At 56.5% G+C, this 18,643-nt stretch overlaps 1 protein-coding gene across 1 annotated transcript; it reads right to left on the reverse strand.

Moving 5' to 3' along the window:
• Positions 1–849: 849 nt before the first annotated feature.
• Positions 850–17,986, reverse strand: ACE (angiotensin I converting enzyme). The gene is made up of 25 exons (XM_058041617.1): positions 17,685–17,986; positions 14,321–14,488; positions 12,993–13,080; positions 12,130–12,273; positions 11,707–11,898; positions 11,483–11,580; positions 10,784–10,956; positions 10,237–10,460; positions 8,755–8,899; positions 8,382–8,480; positions 8,056–8,178; positions 7,394–7,605; positions 6,775–6,911; positions 6,312–6,470; positions 5,808–5,895; positions 5,477–5,620; positions 5,099–5,290; positions 4,672–4,769; positions 4,242–4,414; positions 3,609–3,832; positions 3,216–3,360; positions 2,922–3,020; positions 2,414–2,536; positions 1,717–1,904; positions 850–1,465 (listed from the first exon to the last, which is right to left on the reverse strand). The coding sequence occupies exons 1-25, from the start codon at positions 17,892–17,894 to the stop codon at positions 1,275–1,277; spliced, it is 3,837 nt and encodes a 1,278-aa protein (XP_057897600.1). The 5' UTR covers positions 17,895–17,986; the 3' UTR covers positions 850–1,274.
• Positions 17,987–18,643: the final 657 nt, after the last annotated feature.

The following is an 18,643-nucleotide window of genomic DNA, read 5'->3' on the forward strand; positions in this document are numbered from 1 at the left end:
CTCAGCTCTCCCCGTGCCAGGTCTGTGCTCCGTGAGCAAGGGAAGGGGGGAGAGGAGGGAGCCTGGTGTGCCGGGATGGAAAGCAGACGCCCCGGGGTGTGAGAGTGCTGGGGCCTGGGATTGTCACAGAACCAGGGAAGGTTGGGGTGCCACCTCGCCGTGGGCGCCCTGCGCTCGGGGAGATGGAAAGCAAACAAACACCCGAGCGTGGGCGGGCAGACACCTGCCTTGTGCTCCTCTGCCAGGTGCAGGGAGCCGCTCCCGAGCCTCAGCTTCCCGCGACCGAGGGCAGAGGCCACGGGATGGGATAGGGACGGGTGGATCAGCCAGATCCCCTCATTTCCCCTGCTGCTCCGGGCTGCAGCAGATCACAGCTCTTTAAGGCTGCAATAATCCCCGGCCTGGGATTAGTTTTGCGCCTAATCACTGCAGAACAAATAGGAAGTTTTATTTACAGAAGCAGAAGAAAGACGAGGCCGGGGATGGGGAGGACAGGGGGGGCACGGGTGGGCCTCAAAGCACGGCTGATCCCAAGATAATCAGGAGCTGGAGGGCAGGAGGCGATCGCTGACCTTGGAACCCCCTCCCCGGCCCTTACGTAAGCGTGGCACTGCTGCTGGAGTCACAGCAGCGCTGAGCTCCAGCCTGGTGGCCCCCAGCCCTTTAAACAGCTCGTGTCTGGACCTTGGGGATGCCTGGCCCTGATTCAGCCCCTCCCTGAGGCACGGGAACCCACGAGCTGTCAGCTCTGACGGAGCCGCGGTTCAGGGGAGGATGGAGGTGCTGCAAAGGGATGCTCATCTTTCACCTGCAAGAAGAAGCCGAGCTGCTGCTCCAAGGGGTACGAGACACAGGTTTATTTTTCATCCATGCAAGCGAACAGCCTGGTAGCAGGCAAACCAGGATGTGCTCCATCCCTCCCCAAACTGCCCTCTGTCACTCAGGTCTCTGTGGCTTTGCCCACAGGTCAGATTTGGCTGGTGGGTGACCAGGCTGGACCAGCTCCAGCCCTGGGCACAGGGGCAGCTTGTGACGGCTCCGTGCCTGCCGGAGCCTCAACTTCTCTTTCCCCTGATTCAGACATTGGCAAATAAATAGCTCTTCTCTGCTCTGGCTCTTGCATAGTGGAAAGGAATGTCTGACCTGATAGGAGAGAGTAATCCTGGGTTGTGGAAACCCATGGCTTCCTTGGCAAGTGTGCCCATGGCATGGCTGCCAGCCTGGCCAAGTGCCCATGCTTACACCCTGTCTGTTGCCCTGCTGGTGGCTCTGCCTTATTTCAGTTCCATTTCTGAGATGGATGTGAAGGCCTTTCCCCTGACTAAGAAGAACTTGACACCGAAGAAGATGGTGGTGATCAGGAAGAGGAGTGCCAGGGCGAGCAGGACCCAGCCCCCAGCTGTGGCTTGACTTTGGGTCAGGGACATTCCCAGGAAATCAGTTTTGCTGGAGTCATCTTGCTGGGCTGGAAAAGAGAGAAAAGAGAGACATGGTTGTTGCTGAGGGCTCTGGGCTGTGGTATGTTGGGCCACCTTTCTGGTCTCTTGGATGCCCTTTGGCCTCAGCTCCACGAGGAATCAAGGAGAAGTATCCAAACACCCTGAGGTTTTTGGGATGGCCAAGCGGCACCAAGAGAGCTCCATTTCATTCTGCCCCTGGTGAGGGCTGAGCCCTGGCCAGCCGTGGGCCTGCTGTGCTTGGCTGAGCCCTGCATACCTGTGTAAGGAGTCCAGCTGTACTCGGGCCAGCCCAGGACCTCCCCGTTCTTCTGGTTCTCTTTCTCCAGCCACGTCATGAGTGGCTTGAAGTAGCTCATCAGGGCCTCTGCTGACATGTTGGGCTGTCCTGTGATGAGCTGCATGGCTTCGGGCCATGGCTTGCTGAAGCCCAGCTTCAAGGCATCCCTGTGGCAGGAGAAATCAGCTCCAGTGCGTTCCCCATCACCCTCTTGGCTGCCAGCACCTCCCTTTCCCTTGGGGCTCTTGGTGTCAGCATCCCTGGGTACAGTCTGAGCCCCCAGAACCATAGGGCTGCCAGCCTGGAGCACAGGGAAGGACATTTGTCTGTGGGGGAAAGAGGGCTTTGCACGGGTTAAAAACCTCCTGTGAAACCAGCCTGATGCTGAGCAGTCCCTGGGTGAAAGAGTTAATTTTGCAGGTGCTTTGCTTGAAGCAAGGGGGTTGTTTTCCCTAAGGAACTGGGAGCTGGGAGGAGGAGGAGGAGGAGGAGGGAGCCTTCCCCCTGTCAGGGGCCTAGCTACCATCTAGTGGCTGCCTTTGCAATCACAGCCCCAGCGCCCAGCCCAGGGTGTCCCCCCAGGTATGGGATGGGAGGGATGAGCAGGGGCTCTGCTGCCTCCTGTCCTGCATTTGGGGATATTTTTGCCTTGGCTTTACCATGCCCACACACCTACCCCAAGATCTTCCCAGCCTCCTTGGACTGGTAGATGTCACAGGTGTGCAGGGGACCGTTGTGGCCAGCTGCATTGCAGAGTGCCTGGTGGAACTGGAACTGGATCACAAAGCTGACAAAGTACCTGGTGGAGAGGGATGGAGAGATGGGAATGGACCCTGCTTGTGCCTGTGCAACAGAGGATGTGGCTCCCCTCATTCTCTGGCTGCACCCTCCCAGTCTGGAGGAGCATCAGTGGTTTTGGAGCTACACCTTCTCCAGCTCAGCTCAACCTGCTGAGGCCATTTCTCCCATAATGTGTTTTATGTTTGTTGGAATGGATGAGCTCGTCTTCCTTGGATAGGGAGAAATTGCCCTAAATTCAGACTTCTTAGGGTCTCTGGAGCTGCCCAGCCCGTGCAGGATGATACCACCAGCCATGGAGAAAGGTGTCATTGCTGGCATCTGACCTGGGCATCCTGCTTCTATGTCCAGGTGGTGTCCCTCGTGCCCCAGCCCTGCTGGCTCACCTAATGTAAGGGACGTTGGCAGGAATGTGAAACTTTGCCCCGGGGTCAAAGTCATCTTCAGACCTCAGTGCTGGTGGGCACAAGCCCTGGTACTTCATCCTGTGTGAGAGAGGGAGAGTCAGGCCAGCTGGGGAGGAGGAGATGGGGCAAAGTGGGAAGGAACAGAGTGGGTGTGAGGACAGAGGGAGGGGCTGTGCATCTCATCATTCCCATTGCAGTCGGCTGGACCACAGGGAGAAAACACCCAGTGGGATGACAGCCTTGTTTCAGAGAGGAGTCTGAATTCAATCCTACCTGAGGTTCCACCACTCCTTGTTGTACTCATCCTCCTTGATCCGCCCATCAAACACCTTCCAGCGCCACTGGTCCATGAGGTACCCGAAGGGCAGGAAGGCAATTTTGTCCAGGGCGATGCTCATCAGGTAGTTAATATCACTTTCTGCCCAGGGCACGAAGATGTGAGCAAGTCAGTGCTGTACCCACCTCTCCTCCCTCCGTGGGTCATTCTGCCCCAGAACTGGGTGTCCCCAACAGCTCCTGTCCCCTCCATTCATGCAAAGCCACCATGTGTGTGTCCCTGAGCCCTTCAGCCTTGCCCAGCCCCTCCTGACCATGTGCATTTCCAGCTGTTCCCATCAGCATCCCCACATTTGCTCTCCAATTGCACATTGCGGCCCTCCAGCTCACCTTCGTTTTCCATGACCTGGTCCAGCAGATTGATGCTGTGGAGGTGTTTGGGGGTGGAGACAGACAAGGCCATGACATCCCCAACAGCCTCGTGGAAGCCAGGGTTGGCCCCGTCACGGAAGGAGACGGGCTGGTCCTTGTACTGCAGGAAGTACTGGACGTGGCCCATCTCGTGGTGCACTGTGATGAGGTCGTCCATGTTCACCACGGTGCACTGCTTGATCCTGGACCAGGACACAGGGGTTGGGGGAAAAGGGAGGGAAATGGTGCCATGAAAACCTCCAGGAACCATCAGATCCCCTTGAGCTGTTTTTCCTTTCTATATGCCTCCTCCCCACATCTGATGCCATGCCAGGCTGGTCCTACTCCACTGGGTTGGGCTCTTCCTCCTCCTGCATCTCCTGCTGCCCATTCCCTGTCCCTGCTCATCAGCTTTTCCATTCTCCAGGACAGGGCAGGGCAGGCATGGATTGCCCTCCATCCACCATGGGGACTCCTACCAGCATCTTGGCTACCAAGAGAAGTGCCACAGCCACACTGCGGTGGCATCAGCCCACCTGCCCTTATCCTACCAAGACCCTTTCAGCCCCAGCACCACAGCAGCAGTGGGCACCTCCTGCTCCCCAGGGGCACCTGAAGTCCTTGCGGTTGTAGAAATCCCAGGCTGAGGCGTGGCACACCACCTCCCGCCCATCTGATGGCTTCTCAATCATGGACTTGTTCCAGAACTCCTGTGGCATCGGGATGAGGCCCAGAGAGGTGAAGAAACGGTCTGACTCCTCAAACATTCTCTTGGGTGTCCAGCCCTGGGGAAAGAGCAGAGACCCGCTGAGGGGCAATGTGGAAGGATGGGAGGACAGGGATAACCTTGTTCTGGGCAGGGGAATCTCCTGGAGTCAGCTAGACTTGGATCCAGGTCTTGGCATATAGAGGTAGGGAGAATACAGATGAGGCATGGATTTTTTTAGCAGCATTAGAGCATTTGGCAGCATGGGTGGTGGCAACAGCCAAAGATTGCTGGGTCCCAAGGGACTTCCCCAGAGCAGCCTAGAAAAGCACTGACCTGGTTTTTCATGGCCGGGGTGGCGTCCACCTTGGTGGCATCTGGGAAAGGTACCACCAGGTCGAAAATGTTGGACCATGACTGAGCCCACATGTTGCCTGGGGAGCACAGAAGGATGACACAGGTCAGGAGGGTGACAGGGAGAGGAGAACAACCAGTTACTCCCTCCTCCTGCACAGGTGGATCACCCTGCCTGGTCCCTGCCCTGTCTGCAAGAGGGCAATGCAGGCAGGAGCCCATCCATGCAAGAGAAGTCAAATCATGCTGAGCATGCTGCCCTTCCCTGGGGCAGATTGTCCTCTATCCCCATCCCAGGGGACTTTTCCCTTCAGCCAGAGCTGGACAGAGACCAGTGTTAACCCTTGGCACAGCACAGAGACAGCCACACCTGGTGGGAGAAGCAGCTTTGCTCAAGGAGAGCCCTTACCCAGCAGATGGGCAGGGATGGGACCCTTCAGGTTGATGTGCTCTGCACCATAATTTTTGTAGAGGGCTCGCCGTACATAAGCATGCAGGTTGAGGTACAGGGGCTGCAGCTGCAGGTACAGCCTCTCCAGATCTTCCTCAAAGGTGGGTGTCTCATACAGGGATCTCCAGTAGGCCCCGTTGTCCGTGTAGCCTGTGGTAGGGCAAGAGCAGAGGCTGTCAGACTCTTCTTCTTGGGCAAGACTCTGTCTTGCTGTTCAGACACTCCAAGAAAGTGAGAGTAGATCTGGGAGTTAGTGAGACCTCCACACCCTTGGGATTGTGACCCCCAGTTGGGTGAAGAGGGCCGTGGTGGGCTCCAGGGGAGCAGGGCACTGACCATTGAGCACGGCTGCCTTGTTGCTCAGCTCCACATATCGCTTGTAGTTGTTCCTCATCTTCTTCCCAGAAGCGTCCCGCCAGCCCTTCCAGGCAAAGAGGAGCTCATCGTAGTCCCGACAGGTGGCCATTATGTTTGTGAGGTCTGAAAGAGAACAACAAAGCCACTGAGATGCTGTTGGATGGGCTGAGCAGGTGCAATGGTTCTGTACCGTGTTGCTCAGGGGCCATCACAGAGAAGGTGAAAGAACCCTTCGTGGCCTTTCTTCGTGCCCCCACTTAAAAAATTCCCTCCCTTCTGATGCCCCACAGGACACCCTGTTAGATCTTACCAGGATCCAGTGGGTGACAGGTTTTGTTCTCTCTGCAGACCTTGGCCACGCTGTAGGTGGTCTCCATGTCTGAGAGCAGGGTGTTATACTGCAAAGGAAATCAGAGTGTGTAAAGTGGTTATCCTTGCTCCTGATATTGGATATATTGGAGGGTGTCCCAGCCCATTGAGGTTTTTGGGTGTTTCACTCTGGTCCCTTCCAAGATCAAGTGTGACCCCAACAGAGGCAACACTGAGTCCATACAAGAGGCCCTGGGGCCAACAAGCAATGTGCTATTGTCACCCAAAAATCCAGGCCCTGCTGCAGCCTGGGATAGGCAACCTTTGGGTGGGAAACCCTGAAGACAAGGACTTTGGCTTTGTGTAGAAGGTACCAAGATATCACCTTCTTCAAGGCAGATGGTGGCTGCTCAGTGGCATTTCTTAAAGTTTGAGAGAAACTTTTGTCTTCACACAAGGTGATGGCAAGGGACACCCTCTCTTGCTCTGTCCCCTTGCCACTCACCTCCTTCAGCTCATCCTCAGGTAAGGCTGCCCTCTCAATGACACTCAGCTTCTTGAGGATGCGGGTGACACTTTGGTCCTGGAAATCGGAGGTGTCGAACCGCCTGGCCCTCATGCCGTACTCCAGGGTGTGCTTGGACATGGCCAAGTTCTTCTCCAGCTACAATGGGAGAAGAAGAGTTACTTCAGGGAGAAGACACAGGCCACTGCTAGAAGCACCACCTGGCATCCCACAACTGACACCTTCCCCTTTGTGGGCACCTCATGGGATGATGAGGGTTTTCAAGGAAAAGGGTGAGAATGTTTTCCCTTTACAAGGGGCAGAGGCTGCCCTGGTTTTCAGAGCTTCTGTGAAGCGTGCCCTGGGTACCACCTGCCCTCCCTGCACAGGGAGCCAGGCTGCTGGCTCTCCCTGCACAGCCCCAGGGTCGTTCCCATGCACAGCCCCAGGGTCGTTCCCATACCATGATCTCCTTGTTGTGGTCAGTAATGTTGGTGTTGTAGACCCAGGAGGCCTCGGTGTAGGCATTCCACACTTCCTCAGCTGTGCTGTTGTACTCGGACAGGAACTCTTTGGCTTGTGCCTCATCTGCTATTTTGTCTAGAGGAGGAAATAAATGGGGGAAGACATGAGAAAGGTCAGGAGAGTTGCAAGAGCACTATGGAGGAGCTTTTCCCAGAACTGCAGGTCCACTGAAGGATGCCACAACTTGGGAGCAGGCTGAGCTAAGAACTGGGGGAAGAGGTGCCCAGCTGGGGTGTCCACCGGACAGAAGATGGGACAATAGGATAAGTTGCATGCTCTAGGCTCTCCCACATGAGCACAAAGGATACAATTAAGAAGAGAAACTCTTCACACCATGACTGATGACACCACCACACAGCCTCAGACAATGGCACCTGCCTCCTGGGAAGCAACACCCCATGGGACTTCACTGGAGCTGGTTATTCCTCTATTCCTGATAGGGGGAACACCCCACCCACAGCAGAGACCTTCCTCTGCTTCTGCCTGTGCATTAATGATGTCCCTTGGAGGACTTCTTCCTGGCCCTCCCCAAAGCCAGGATGGAGCTGCAGCCTTACCAATGCCTTCAGGGTAGCCTTCAGGGACAGGGGGACGCCAGTCAAACTCAGGCCAGCCCAGCACCTCGTTGGTCTTGTTGTTCTGCTCCTGAAGCCACTTGGTGACAGGGCTGAAATACTCCAGAAGGGGTCCAGCGTCCATCTGACCCGAGCCAGTGAGATTAAAGAGGATTTCCTGCCACGACTTAGAGGATCCAACTTTCAACACTTCCCTGTGGAGGAGCAGAACAGCAAGAGCCAGCATGAGGCCAGAGGATGGATGGGAGAGAAGCAGTGATATCATCTCAGCATCTTAAGGGTTGAAAATGCTGTTCCAGGATGGGATATGAACCTGGAACTGCCCTGGAAGCCACCACCTGTCCCCAGTGTGGGAACTGAGGATTCCTTGTCACACACTCATGCATTTAACACCCAGGGAATCAACAGGAGCCAACTGTGCTTTAGTGGCCTCTAGGTGGGAGCTCATGGCTGGAACAATAGCCACACTCTGGTGGTGAGGACCACTCACCCCACCCCAGTGCTTCCACATATTTCCATCCATCCATCCATCTGCAAAGCTATTTCTCCAGTTCACTTTTCCTTCCTTCCTTTGCACACCATCAGTTTCCATCAGCACACATCTGCCCATGGCGATTTTCCTGACCCTCCTCTGCTGTCCCCACCTGAGTTTGTCTCCAGCCTCTTTGGACCTGTAGATGTCACAGGTGTGCAGGGGGCCGGTGTGGTTGGCGGCCTGGCACAGTGCCTTGTGAAACTGGAACTGGAGGATGAAGCTCACAAAGTACCTGCCAAGGAAGCCCATGAAGGTCAGAACTGGGGACAAAGGGAAGCAGACAAGTCCAAGAGCTCAACCCCAACATTTGTGGTCCAAGTGTTGGGAGATCTCTATGTCTTGAGCAGGAGCAGCACATGACAGTCCCTGCTCACAGAGGTCATACCCCACCCATTGCACCCCAAACCTTGGTTCCCTTACCCACATTTCCTCTACCTGATGTAAGGAGTGTTCCCTGGGATGTGGTACTTTGCTCCAGGGTCAAAGTTGCTCTCATTCCTTGAAATCGGGGCGCAGATGCCCTGGTATTTGGTTCTGTGGGCAACATGAGCATGGGAATAATAAAGGGTCAGAAGAATCTAGTCAAAGGATGGGGGAAGGCTTGGCACGGTGCTGAAGATATCTGCACAGTTAGAGCATGATTCCATGTATATCCATCCATCCATCCATCATCCATCCATCCATCCATCCACTGTTCTCCCACCATTTCCATGGCTACTTTTACGCTTTTTCTTTCCTCTTTCCTGCCTCCCTTCCTTGCACACGCCCAGCTCCCACAGCCACGTCCCCAGTTGGTGGCTGTCCCCACCTCAGGTACCACCAGTCGTAGTTGTAGCGGCTCGGCGGCGTGCGGCCACTGAACACGTTCCAGCGCCACTGGTCGATGAGGTAGCCAAAGGGTAGGAAGGCAATCTTCTCCAGGGCCATCTTCAGCAGGTAGTTGATGTTGCTCTCTGCAGGAAACAGAGCCTGAACCAGGCTGGAAAGGATTCTGCATAGACAGCACTACAGGCACTAGAATTTTAGTGGGCAAGAGGGCGGGTAGATCTGGATGAGAAATGGGCACAGCATCTCAACTTCCAACCTTTTTCCTAGAGAAGGTTTTGTAGGACACAGGAGGTTTCTATAAATACAGTTACACGTGCCTTTTACTGAGTGGGGACAATGACAATGACAAATATGGTGTTCCCTTGTCCTTAGCCCAGCTCTCGGAGCTAGAAGGTCTTTGGTGAGTGTAAATCTTCACACTTCCACCCTGGGGCCTCAGGATGAGCGGCTTTGGGGGAGTTTGTTCTGCAGTCACACCACTGCAGAGGCTCTGATGGTTCAGACCCAGAACCAGAGTCAACTCTAGGACCGCCACCACCGTACCATGAGGAGCACAGGGGATGGTGACATCTGTTCTCCCCCTCAAGGAAACCCAGGGAAGGAAGTTTGGAGAAGGACCTGCTGGAGACCCAGCTGAAGCTGTGGGGTCAGGGAAGGGTTGGCAGCACTGCCCTGAGGGGCTGTTGGCTGCCTCCACCATGGCAGCCGGGCTGCCAGGGGCTGGCAAGCCGGGTAGCAATGGCTTGAGGCAGAGACCATCTGCCTCGCTGTGTTTGTGCAGCACTGGCCCGATGCTCTTGGCTGCTGTGATGTCTTTCTTGTCGTAAAACGTATTTAATGACACGGCAGGAGGATCCCAGGACTGTCCCTCCTCCGCCAAGCAGCGCCTGGGGCAGGTCTGGGAGTGCTCAATTTCTTCTGCCACCATCTGATTTGATGCGTTGGCTGAGGGATGTCAGTGGGAGGAAGAGGCTCTTGATGAGCTGGGCAGTGCCTGCAGCGACAAGTCGTGCCCTGCTGTGCTGGCTGGCAGCTGGACACGTCACCCTCTGCCTGCCCTCGTGACTGTGCACGTGCGTGCTCGGTGCCACCTCCCCAGAGCCACAGCAGCAGCTCCACTGGTGGATGCTCCTTGGGCAGGGAGGAATGCTAGAAAGGTCAAAGCCGGCCAAGCACAAAAATGTTGTTTTCCAGTTTGGGCTCTTTTGGTGAAGGGAAAGGCACGGACGAGCTCTGGAGAGCATCACTCCTGCCTCAGGGGTGAAGAGTATGGAGCCAAGAAGGGCTCTACATGGACCCATGGAGACAGGAGGGGGCTGTGCATGGACCCATGGAGATGAGAAAGGGTTGTGGCAGTTCTGGGCTGCATTGCCAGACTGCAACCCACCCTGGCATGTCCCAAACCCTTCCCAGTGCCACAGGCAGTGCCAGGCCACCCAGCTCCCCAGAGTGGCTGCCATACCTTCATCCTCAGTAGCATTGCTGAGGAGACCGATTTTCTTGAGGTGGCTGGGGGTGGAGACAGAGAGGGACAGGACATCCCCGATGGCCTCGTGGAAGCCAGGGTTGGCCCCGCTGCGGAAGGACACGGGCTGGTCCTTGTACTGCAGGTAGTACTGGATGTGGCCCATCTCGTGGTGCACCGTGAACAGCTGCTCCATGGTCACCGTTGTGCACTGCTTGATCCTGTGAAAACAGCACTGCCTGAGCCCAGTGAGGGACCCCTGAGCTGCCTGTGCACCCCTTTGATGGGAAGGACTCCCCACAGTCCCAGAGAGGGTGGCAGCACCCCACAGGGTGAGGGGAAGTGGAGGGGACGGCAGGGCAGCATTGCCACTCCAGACCTCACCTCAGAAAATGCCACACTGGGGTGCATGGCCAGGCTGGGGTACCCAAAAGGGTGGGAGGGTACCCAAAAGGGTGGGAGGGGTACCCAAAAGGGTGACCACCAACAGGGATAGGAGAGGGTCTTGCCCTGTAGCCCTGGGTCCCCGCATACCCCCACAGACCTGAAGTCCTTGCGGTTGTAGAAGTCCCAGGCCGAGGCATGGCACACCACCTCCCGCCCATCTGTCGGCTTTTCCAGCATGGAAAACTCCCAGAATTCGGGGGGCATCTCCAGGAGCCCCAGGGAGGTGAAGAACTCCTCCGAGACCCGGAACATGTGGGTGGCATTCCAGCCCTGGTGGGAAGCAAGCGATGGGTTATGGCTGAGGAAGGGGCTGCCTGTGCCCTGGGCTTTGCCTCCAGGGCTCCAGGACTGTGGGAAGGGGGTGAATTGCTCCCCAGGACTGAGGTCCTGCCCCTCTCTCTGTGATGGGGAGGCCCAGCCCCAGAACTGGTGTGAACATTGCTAAAAAGCACCGAGCAATGGTGCTGGAGCTCAGCAGGGGCAGGAGAAGGGAGCAGGGCTTATGCCCAAGAAGGGCTTGAAGCTGTGTGATGGTGTGAATGCAGCAATGCAGCCCCCAGCCTGGGGACTGGCAGCAGTCCCAGTGCACTGCCCACTTTTGTCCACCTGCTGCCTCTTTGGTCATAGCCAGATATGGAGTATTTCTTTGTCCCTTCCCCTCCCAGACATGGATTTTCTGCTGTCCCCTATACAAGTATGAGAAATGACTCCCATGGGGTCACTGTCATGGGCCAGCCCTGGCAACACCTCCCGCTTTTTCTCCCTGGTCCCTCCAATGAGTCCCTCAGCCCATCACCTGCTGCACCATGGTGCTCGTGACATCAAGGTTGGGCTTCTCAGGGTAGGGGATCATCAGGTCATAGATGTTGTTCCACTGCTGAGCCCACATGTTCCCTGAAAAGAGAAAACAGCTGGAGCAGAGCTGGTGGCAGGTCAGAAGAGAAACACAGTGATAAGTGGGACCTCTCTGGCCTTGTGTGTGCCCCTCTGGGCACAGGCTGGGGGAGGCTCATCTCTTACCCAGGAGGTGAGCAGGGATGGGACCCTTCAGGTTGATGTACTTGGGCCCATAGCGGTCGTACAGCTTCCTCCGGACGAAGGCGTGCAGGTTGAGGTAGAGCGGCTCCAGCTGGTTGTAGAGGTGCTCCAGGTCCCTCTCAAAGGTGTCTGAGTCGTACCAGGAGCGCCAGTAGCTGCCTGTGTCATCGAATCCTACCAGGGACACAGGGAGAACCTCTGTGTCCAGACCCCCAAACGCTGCCCCCACTACCCACCCCCAAAAGGCGCGACCGGGGACTAGCAGCAGGATTTTCCCCTTTTCCCCTAAACCGTTGATACTTGGGAAATAGAAGCTGGATGCCCGGCTGCATCCCAATGTCCCAGTTCCAATTTCCACCCCAGCTCCCTGATCACGCCCTGTTTGGGGACCCCCTTGGTTTGTACCATCCTTGGCGTAGGCGGCGTTGCTGAGCTGCACGAACTCCTGGTACTTGGGGCGCAGCGGGTTGCCCGCGGCGTTGTGCCAGCCCTCCCAGGCAAACAGCAGCTTCTTGTAGCTGCGGGACGTGGCCATGATGTCCGACAGGTCTGGGACAGAGGGGACAAGGAGAACGTAAGGAAGCGGAGCCCTCCTATTTTTCGGATATTTTTCAGATTGCTGGAGAGGGAGGCACAGCTCTGCAGAGGTGCCACCACCACCACCGTGCCAGACCCCAGTGCCTGTCACTCTAGGACAGGAAACAGAAAAATGTGGGCACTGGGTTTTCTAAGGGAAAAAAGAGGGAAGTTTAATTCTGACTTCAACATTTGTAGATTTCCAAAAGGGACAGTGGCTCTGCAGAGGTGCCACCACCACCACCGTGCCAGACCCCAGTGCCTGTCACTCCAGGACACGAAACAGAAAAATGTGGGCACTGGATTTTCTAAGGGAAAAAAAGCGGGAAGTCTAATTCTGACTTCAGCATTTAGAGACTTCCAAAAGTGACAGTGGATTGAAGGGTGAAAGTGCCACCTCTCCAACGACACTGGTCAAACTAACAGTTTATTAAATTTCTCTTCTTTTATAAAAGAATGCAAAACTATAAATTATTTACATCAAGTGTGTGAGAAAGTTCATTACAAGAATGTAAACATCAGAAGGCTTAGAAGAACTTAAAAAAACAGGGCGACAAGTGCCCATCCTCACAATGGGACAATTCTGATTAACGTGGGTGGAACCCAAACCCACCAAGGATGTGGGGACCTGGACAAAGTCCTGGCCATGGGGTGCCCAGCAGCTGAGAGGATCAAGGGGACAGGGACCATACCTGGCTCCAGATCCCAGCAGGTGCCATTGGGCAGGCACACCTTGGCCGTGGAGTAGATTTTGTCCATGTCACTCAAGATGGTGTTGTACTGTGGGAAAGGAAAAGAACGCTGAGAGGAAAGGGGGTGCCAGGGGACAGGAGCAGCCCTTCAGGATCTCCCTGCTCTGCAGCGTGTGTGTCCATACGGATGTGGGGAAGGATTGGTGTGTTTATACAGCACATTTTTGGTGAGATAAGCGTGTTATCACTCGGGGTTTTGGCGTGGTGGGAGCAGGGAGGCTCTTTGGGACAGACAATCCATGCTCCAGAGAGGGGCTGTTTATAAAGCTGTTTGTCAGTGGGGCCACGGCACAAGCTGTTTATCTAAATGGGTTAAAAAAAAAAAAACAGGAGAAGAAAAGCCAGAGGATGAGGGGGGTTTATTCCTGTGAACTGCAACAGCAGCAAACAATAGCAACAGGAGGTTTCCTGGAACATTCCTGGGAAGCCCACTGTCAGGGAAGGAAATTCCTCTGCTCTGTCCCTCTCTCCACTCCCATTCCTCTGCTCCATCAGTGCAGAGGGGATGGGGACGGGGACAGTGGTGGCTGTGGGATGGAGCTGCCCAGGGATGGGAGAGACATGACTGATGAGCAGGGAGGAGACGTGATGCTGTCTGTTGTCTGGAGGAGGCAGGGATGGGTTTCCTGGAAGGAACTGGGGCTGACAGCTCTCCGGAAGGGATTGCATCACGAGGCTTTGCCAGGGCTTGGCTGGGAATGGCTCTCAGGGAGCTGTGGGTCAGGATGGAAGGGCCTGTCCTGTGCTCATGTAGAGCAGAGTGCCTGCCAGCTTCAGCCTGGGCAATATTTTCATGCACGGAAATCAAAATTCAGATAAACTGCCCTGAAAGCTCAGGATGTCCTGATATCCTTGGCATGGAACAGTGCCACCAAGGCACAGCAGACTTTGTCTCATGGGGAGCTCAGGAGCTGGGTGGCTGCATCAGCCCTTCTTTTCAGTGGGCTGCACACCTGATGAGCCCAGAGGGGTTGGGACAGCCTGGCTGGTCTCCAGGCGATGCCCAAGACTGCTCTGTGTAAGCAGGAAATCTCCAGTTCCTGCTGGGACAGCTCTAAGATAAGGTTAGGGCTGGCTAATAGGGCCAGAAGGCATCCTGCATCCCCTGGAGATAGCACCCCATCTCCTCCTCCATCAGTGTGTAAGGCCAGTGACACCCTCCAAAACGCAACAGGCCAGCAGTGGAGTCTGGATGCTTGTGAGAAATCCCCCTGGGGCATTTCACAGCACCCCACCCTCGCCCAGGGCTCCTCCAACACCTTGCCTACCTGCTCTCTCATCTCCAGGGGCAGGTTGGAGGGTCCCAAGGTCTGGATTGATCCGATGATTTTCCTCAGCTGGGGGTCACTGAAGTTACTCCAGTTTTTGCCATAGAGATCCTTGGCTTTCTTCCCCCATATCTCCGTGAAGTTCTGCTCCTCCAGCGATGCTGCCACCTGCATGGTGAGAGGGGACGTGGGGGCTCAGGACCAGCCCTGGGAGGTGCCAACACCCAGGAGATGGTTTGGGAGCCAGGGCAAAGCCATGAGGGTTTGTGGGAGTCAGAGGTGACAGGCAGGGCTGTCCCCAGCCCTTGGCACCCATGGATAGAGACAGCAGCTTCCATCTGTGTCTGCAGCCCCTGCTCCCCCGTGGAGCTCTCCATGAGCACCCATGGGTGGCCTGTGAGGGTGTTTAGGAGGAGCTCCAGGGTCTCATAAGGGATGGGATTGCTGGGATTGGGCGTCCAGGCCATGCAGTCAGGGTGTCTGGGTGCTCCTGGGCTGCCTTTGACATCTGCTGGACCCTGCTTTTGGAAGGAGCTCTGAGGTCTGGCTTATTTTTATTTCCAATCCTGCTGTTTCTCACTTTCACAGAAGTCCAAAAGAGAACTATAAAGGTGCCACATCCACCTTTCTCTTTCCTGTATGTCCCCACTATGTCTGTACATTTCTATTTCTCTACATTCCTCAATTCGCCGCCTGCACCCTAAATGCCACATCTGGTGTTCACCCATTTGCTCTGAATCCCCAGTTTTGGGTGTCTCTCTGCCACCCAACTCCTGCTAGCCCTGATCTCCCTTCCTGGGGCCATGGGCTGCCTGTAAGCTGCTCAAACAACACTGTGGGGTGTTATTTAGGGAGCTGGGGCTGTGGCCCTGCTTTTGGGATGGGGTGCATTGCAGGTGTTTGTATCCCAGCCTGATCAGTGTCAGCTGTATTCTTGGGAAGCTGCAATCTTTTCAGAGCGTCCTGGCCCTGTGCAGGGGGAGTGAGGTGGTGCAGAGTGCCTGGTCAGTGTCCATGTGCCATCCTGGTGTGATTTATGGAGCTCATTAGCTGTGACTTGTGGCATTTTTAGCCTGGATCCAACACGCCTGGTTTGTTTTATTTTAATCTTCACATTCCCTCAGCAGGCAGCAGGGAAGGAAGGGAGTTGTGGTGTGGCAGAGTTGGAGGCAGATACCCACACAGCTGTGGGACACAGGGGTGGGAATGCCAACAGTGCCAGGTGCCCCTGGCTACCCCTCACTGCTTCCCTTGGACATCCCAGTGCCCACAGCGTCACTGGCATCAATCCCCCAACACGCCAGCCCCACAGACACCCTGCTCTCGCACCACCCCTCTCAACAGGAGATGCCTTTACCCCTTCCCAGGCCCCGTGCAGAGCTGGAGGAAGCAGAGTTCAGCTGTGTTTTGTTTTGTCCTTGAACAGGCACCTGTGTTTGTTCAGGCAAATCGTGCCCTAAACCCTCCTGACAGCTCTGGTGGAGTGAGCTGAGGCCACTGGTGCTGCCTGAGAGCCCCTTGCCGTGGCCATGCCCAGCAATCCTGGCCCTTCCTCCTGTATCTGGGCGCTCTCTGTGGGGGCTCAGGAGCCCCTTGGCACCCACAGCTTCAAAGCTTGCCCCAGTGCCTCCCTGCTGGGAGCACAGTGAAGGCTCAGGACGCAGCTCAGGGCACTGGGACTGCCTTGGCCCAGGCATTCTGCACCCAAACATGAGCAGCTCCCAGGCCCCATTGCCAGCCTCTTGCCCAGAATCCCAACTTGTGAATGATGGTACATCTGTCTGTCTGTCCATCCCTACCTCTGATCTCCTGCCTCTCATGTCCCTTTGTCACAGGGTCCCCTTTTGTGGCAGGCCCCAGAGCTGCCCATGCCCTGGTGGCCTGGCTCAGCCCCTCTTGTGTTATGGATGAGCAGGGTTTGCTGGCCCAATGCTCCCCCAGATCCCCCAAATTCAGCCTTTTGGGTCCTGCTGGCCAGCTGTTATTCCTTTAGGATCCAGTGACTCCCCATCCCAGCACACCTCCCTGCTGCCCCACCATGGGCTGATCTCAGGGGTTCGGATCCCCTCCTCTACCTGTTCTGGCTTAGGAGCCTTGACATTGCAGGGAGCTCCTGGACATGATCCTCAAACATTTAATAGCACATAAAGGGGGGAAAGCTGCTCTGGAAACACCTTCTGAGAGAAGTCCGTGCAAGGAGCTCTCCTGGCCTTAATGATGGGCTCAGTGTAGCTGGGATGTTCCTGCTCTGCCCCAAGGTCCCTCGCCCCACCACATCTGCAGCTAGAGCTGGATGCCTGCCCAGACATCACGTCAGCTTGACAAAAAAAGGCTGAGGGGGCACCTGGGCCCTCTTGAGTGTCCTGCCAAATTGGCAGTGCCCAGACCTGGCAGTGATCTTTCCCCTGCACAGGAAGATGCATTTCCTTCCTGCACAGGACACACTGTGCTCCCGTCCCCACGGCATCTGGAGGGTTCAGGGCTCTGTGTGCCAGCCCCTGTGTGACACTGGGCTGGACAAACACACCTATGGGCTGCACTGCCCTTGTGCCTCTGTAGCACTGGCAGGTGTGCCCTGAGCTGTGGCTTGTCCCTGACCCCGTGCTGGGGCCACCAGCAGCTCCCTGAGCACAGCTGGGACTGGGGAAACCACTGCAGCCTGTCCAGGCACTGCCACTGCCCGGGCTGGGCTGGGCTGGAGCTCACCTGACCGAGAGCAGACCCAGGGCTGCTCCCTGCCCCACTTCATACACCCCAGACACATCCAAACTCACAGAACACACAGCAGCCTGAGGGATGCGCACAGCATTGCTCCCTGCAGAGGTTCCTCCTGCACTAATCTGGGCTGATGTCTAATTCCCTACAGCCTGGAGTGCTTTCCCACCTCTGTGTTTGTCCCCGTGGGCTAGGGGCACAGGGACAAGAGGTGGCAGGCTCAGTCCCGATGCCACCCAGCTGCTTGTGTGCACTTTGGGCTCCTGCTGTCCGCCCCAAACTAAAACCCTCGGCACTGGAATGTGGCGACACCAGGCAGGGACAGGGACATCTGACACCTGGCCCAGTTCTGGGAAGGGGGAAAGTGGAAGGTGCTGGGAGCAGGGAATCACCTCCAAAAATAACCTTGACTCTGCTCTGGGACCAGAGCTGTCATTCTGGGGCAGAGTCTCTCTGAAAGCCAATTTGGGGCAAACCCCTGCAGCTCCTGGACCACAACTCCCACCCTCGGTTCGCCACCCCGAGGTGCCGAGACAGAAACCCGCCGGGAGGAAGGGAACCCCACCAATGCCTCCGCCGTGCCCCAGCCCCCCCAAACCCCGCGCTGGGGACCCCGCCGCGGCGGCATCGCCCCCGTCCCGCCACCCACCTGCAGAGCGGCGTTCTCGGCCGTCAGGTCGGTGTTGTAATTCCAGCTGGCCGAGACGCTTTTGAAGAGGACGGTCTCGGCCGTGCGGTTGTAGTCTGAGGCGAAAGCGGCGGCCCCTTGCTCGGTGCTGTTGTACTGGAGGGGCCCGAGGTCGGAGCCAAGGGCACCTGCGAGGCTCAGCCAGAGCAGCAGCGCCGGCGCCGCGGGCATCGCGGCCGGAGCGCGGCACCGAGGGGCCCCGTTCGGTGCCTTCCGAGACGGCTTTGCCTCCGCCGCCGGCTGCTTATAAGCCGGCAGCTTTCGCGCAAACCCTGCCCACCGAGCCTGCCTCCCCTCGCAGATAAGAGCCGAGTGTTCCGCTCTCCCTCCGGCGGCTCCGAGGCTTGCGCGAAGGAGAACGCTGCCTCGGGGGGCAAAGTCCTTTTGGCTCCTGGCAGTGCCGGGAGGGAAGGGGAAGGGGCTGGGATAGGAGGGAGGGAAGGAGATGGAGGAGAATCCAGGGAAAGGCAGAAAAAAGAGAGAGGAGAAAGGCTGGGGTGGATGGGGTGGGTGAGATGCAGCTCCATCCCTGCAGGGTCCCAGTTCCCTCCTGATTTGGCGCAGTGGTGCTTAGCAGAAGTCAAGTGGTCCTTAGCAGGACTCCTCTCACCTGCATCACACGGCACACGCCCCTCGGCAGCACCCTGAGCACCTGCGGGGGCTGCAAGGGCAAGCACAGGAGGGAAACTGTTCCTGTGGGACACAGCCGAGGTCTGTCTCGCACTTCTTCCTGCCAAAGGGACCCCCTTCCCAACAGAACCTCATTTTTCAACAAAACAGAGTATTCCTCCTGCTCGTGAAGGAGCACATCACATCACATCACACCGAGCGTTTTGGACTTGGAGGCTGATGGCAAACGAGTAACAAAAAGTTCCTTCAAAATGAAAACCAGACCTGTGTTGATGGGCTCGATAGCTCCT

Source organism: Melospiza georgiana, chromosome 28 (genome assembly GCF_028018845.1).
Source record: "Melospiza georgiana isolate bMelGeo1 chromosome 28, bMelGeo1.pri, whole genome shotgun sequence".
NCBI classification, from domain to species: Eukaryota; Metazoa; Chordata; class Aves; order Passeriformes; family Passerellidae; genus Melospiza; species Melospiza georgiana.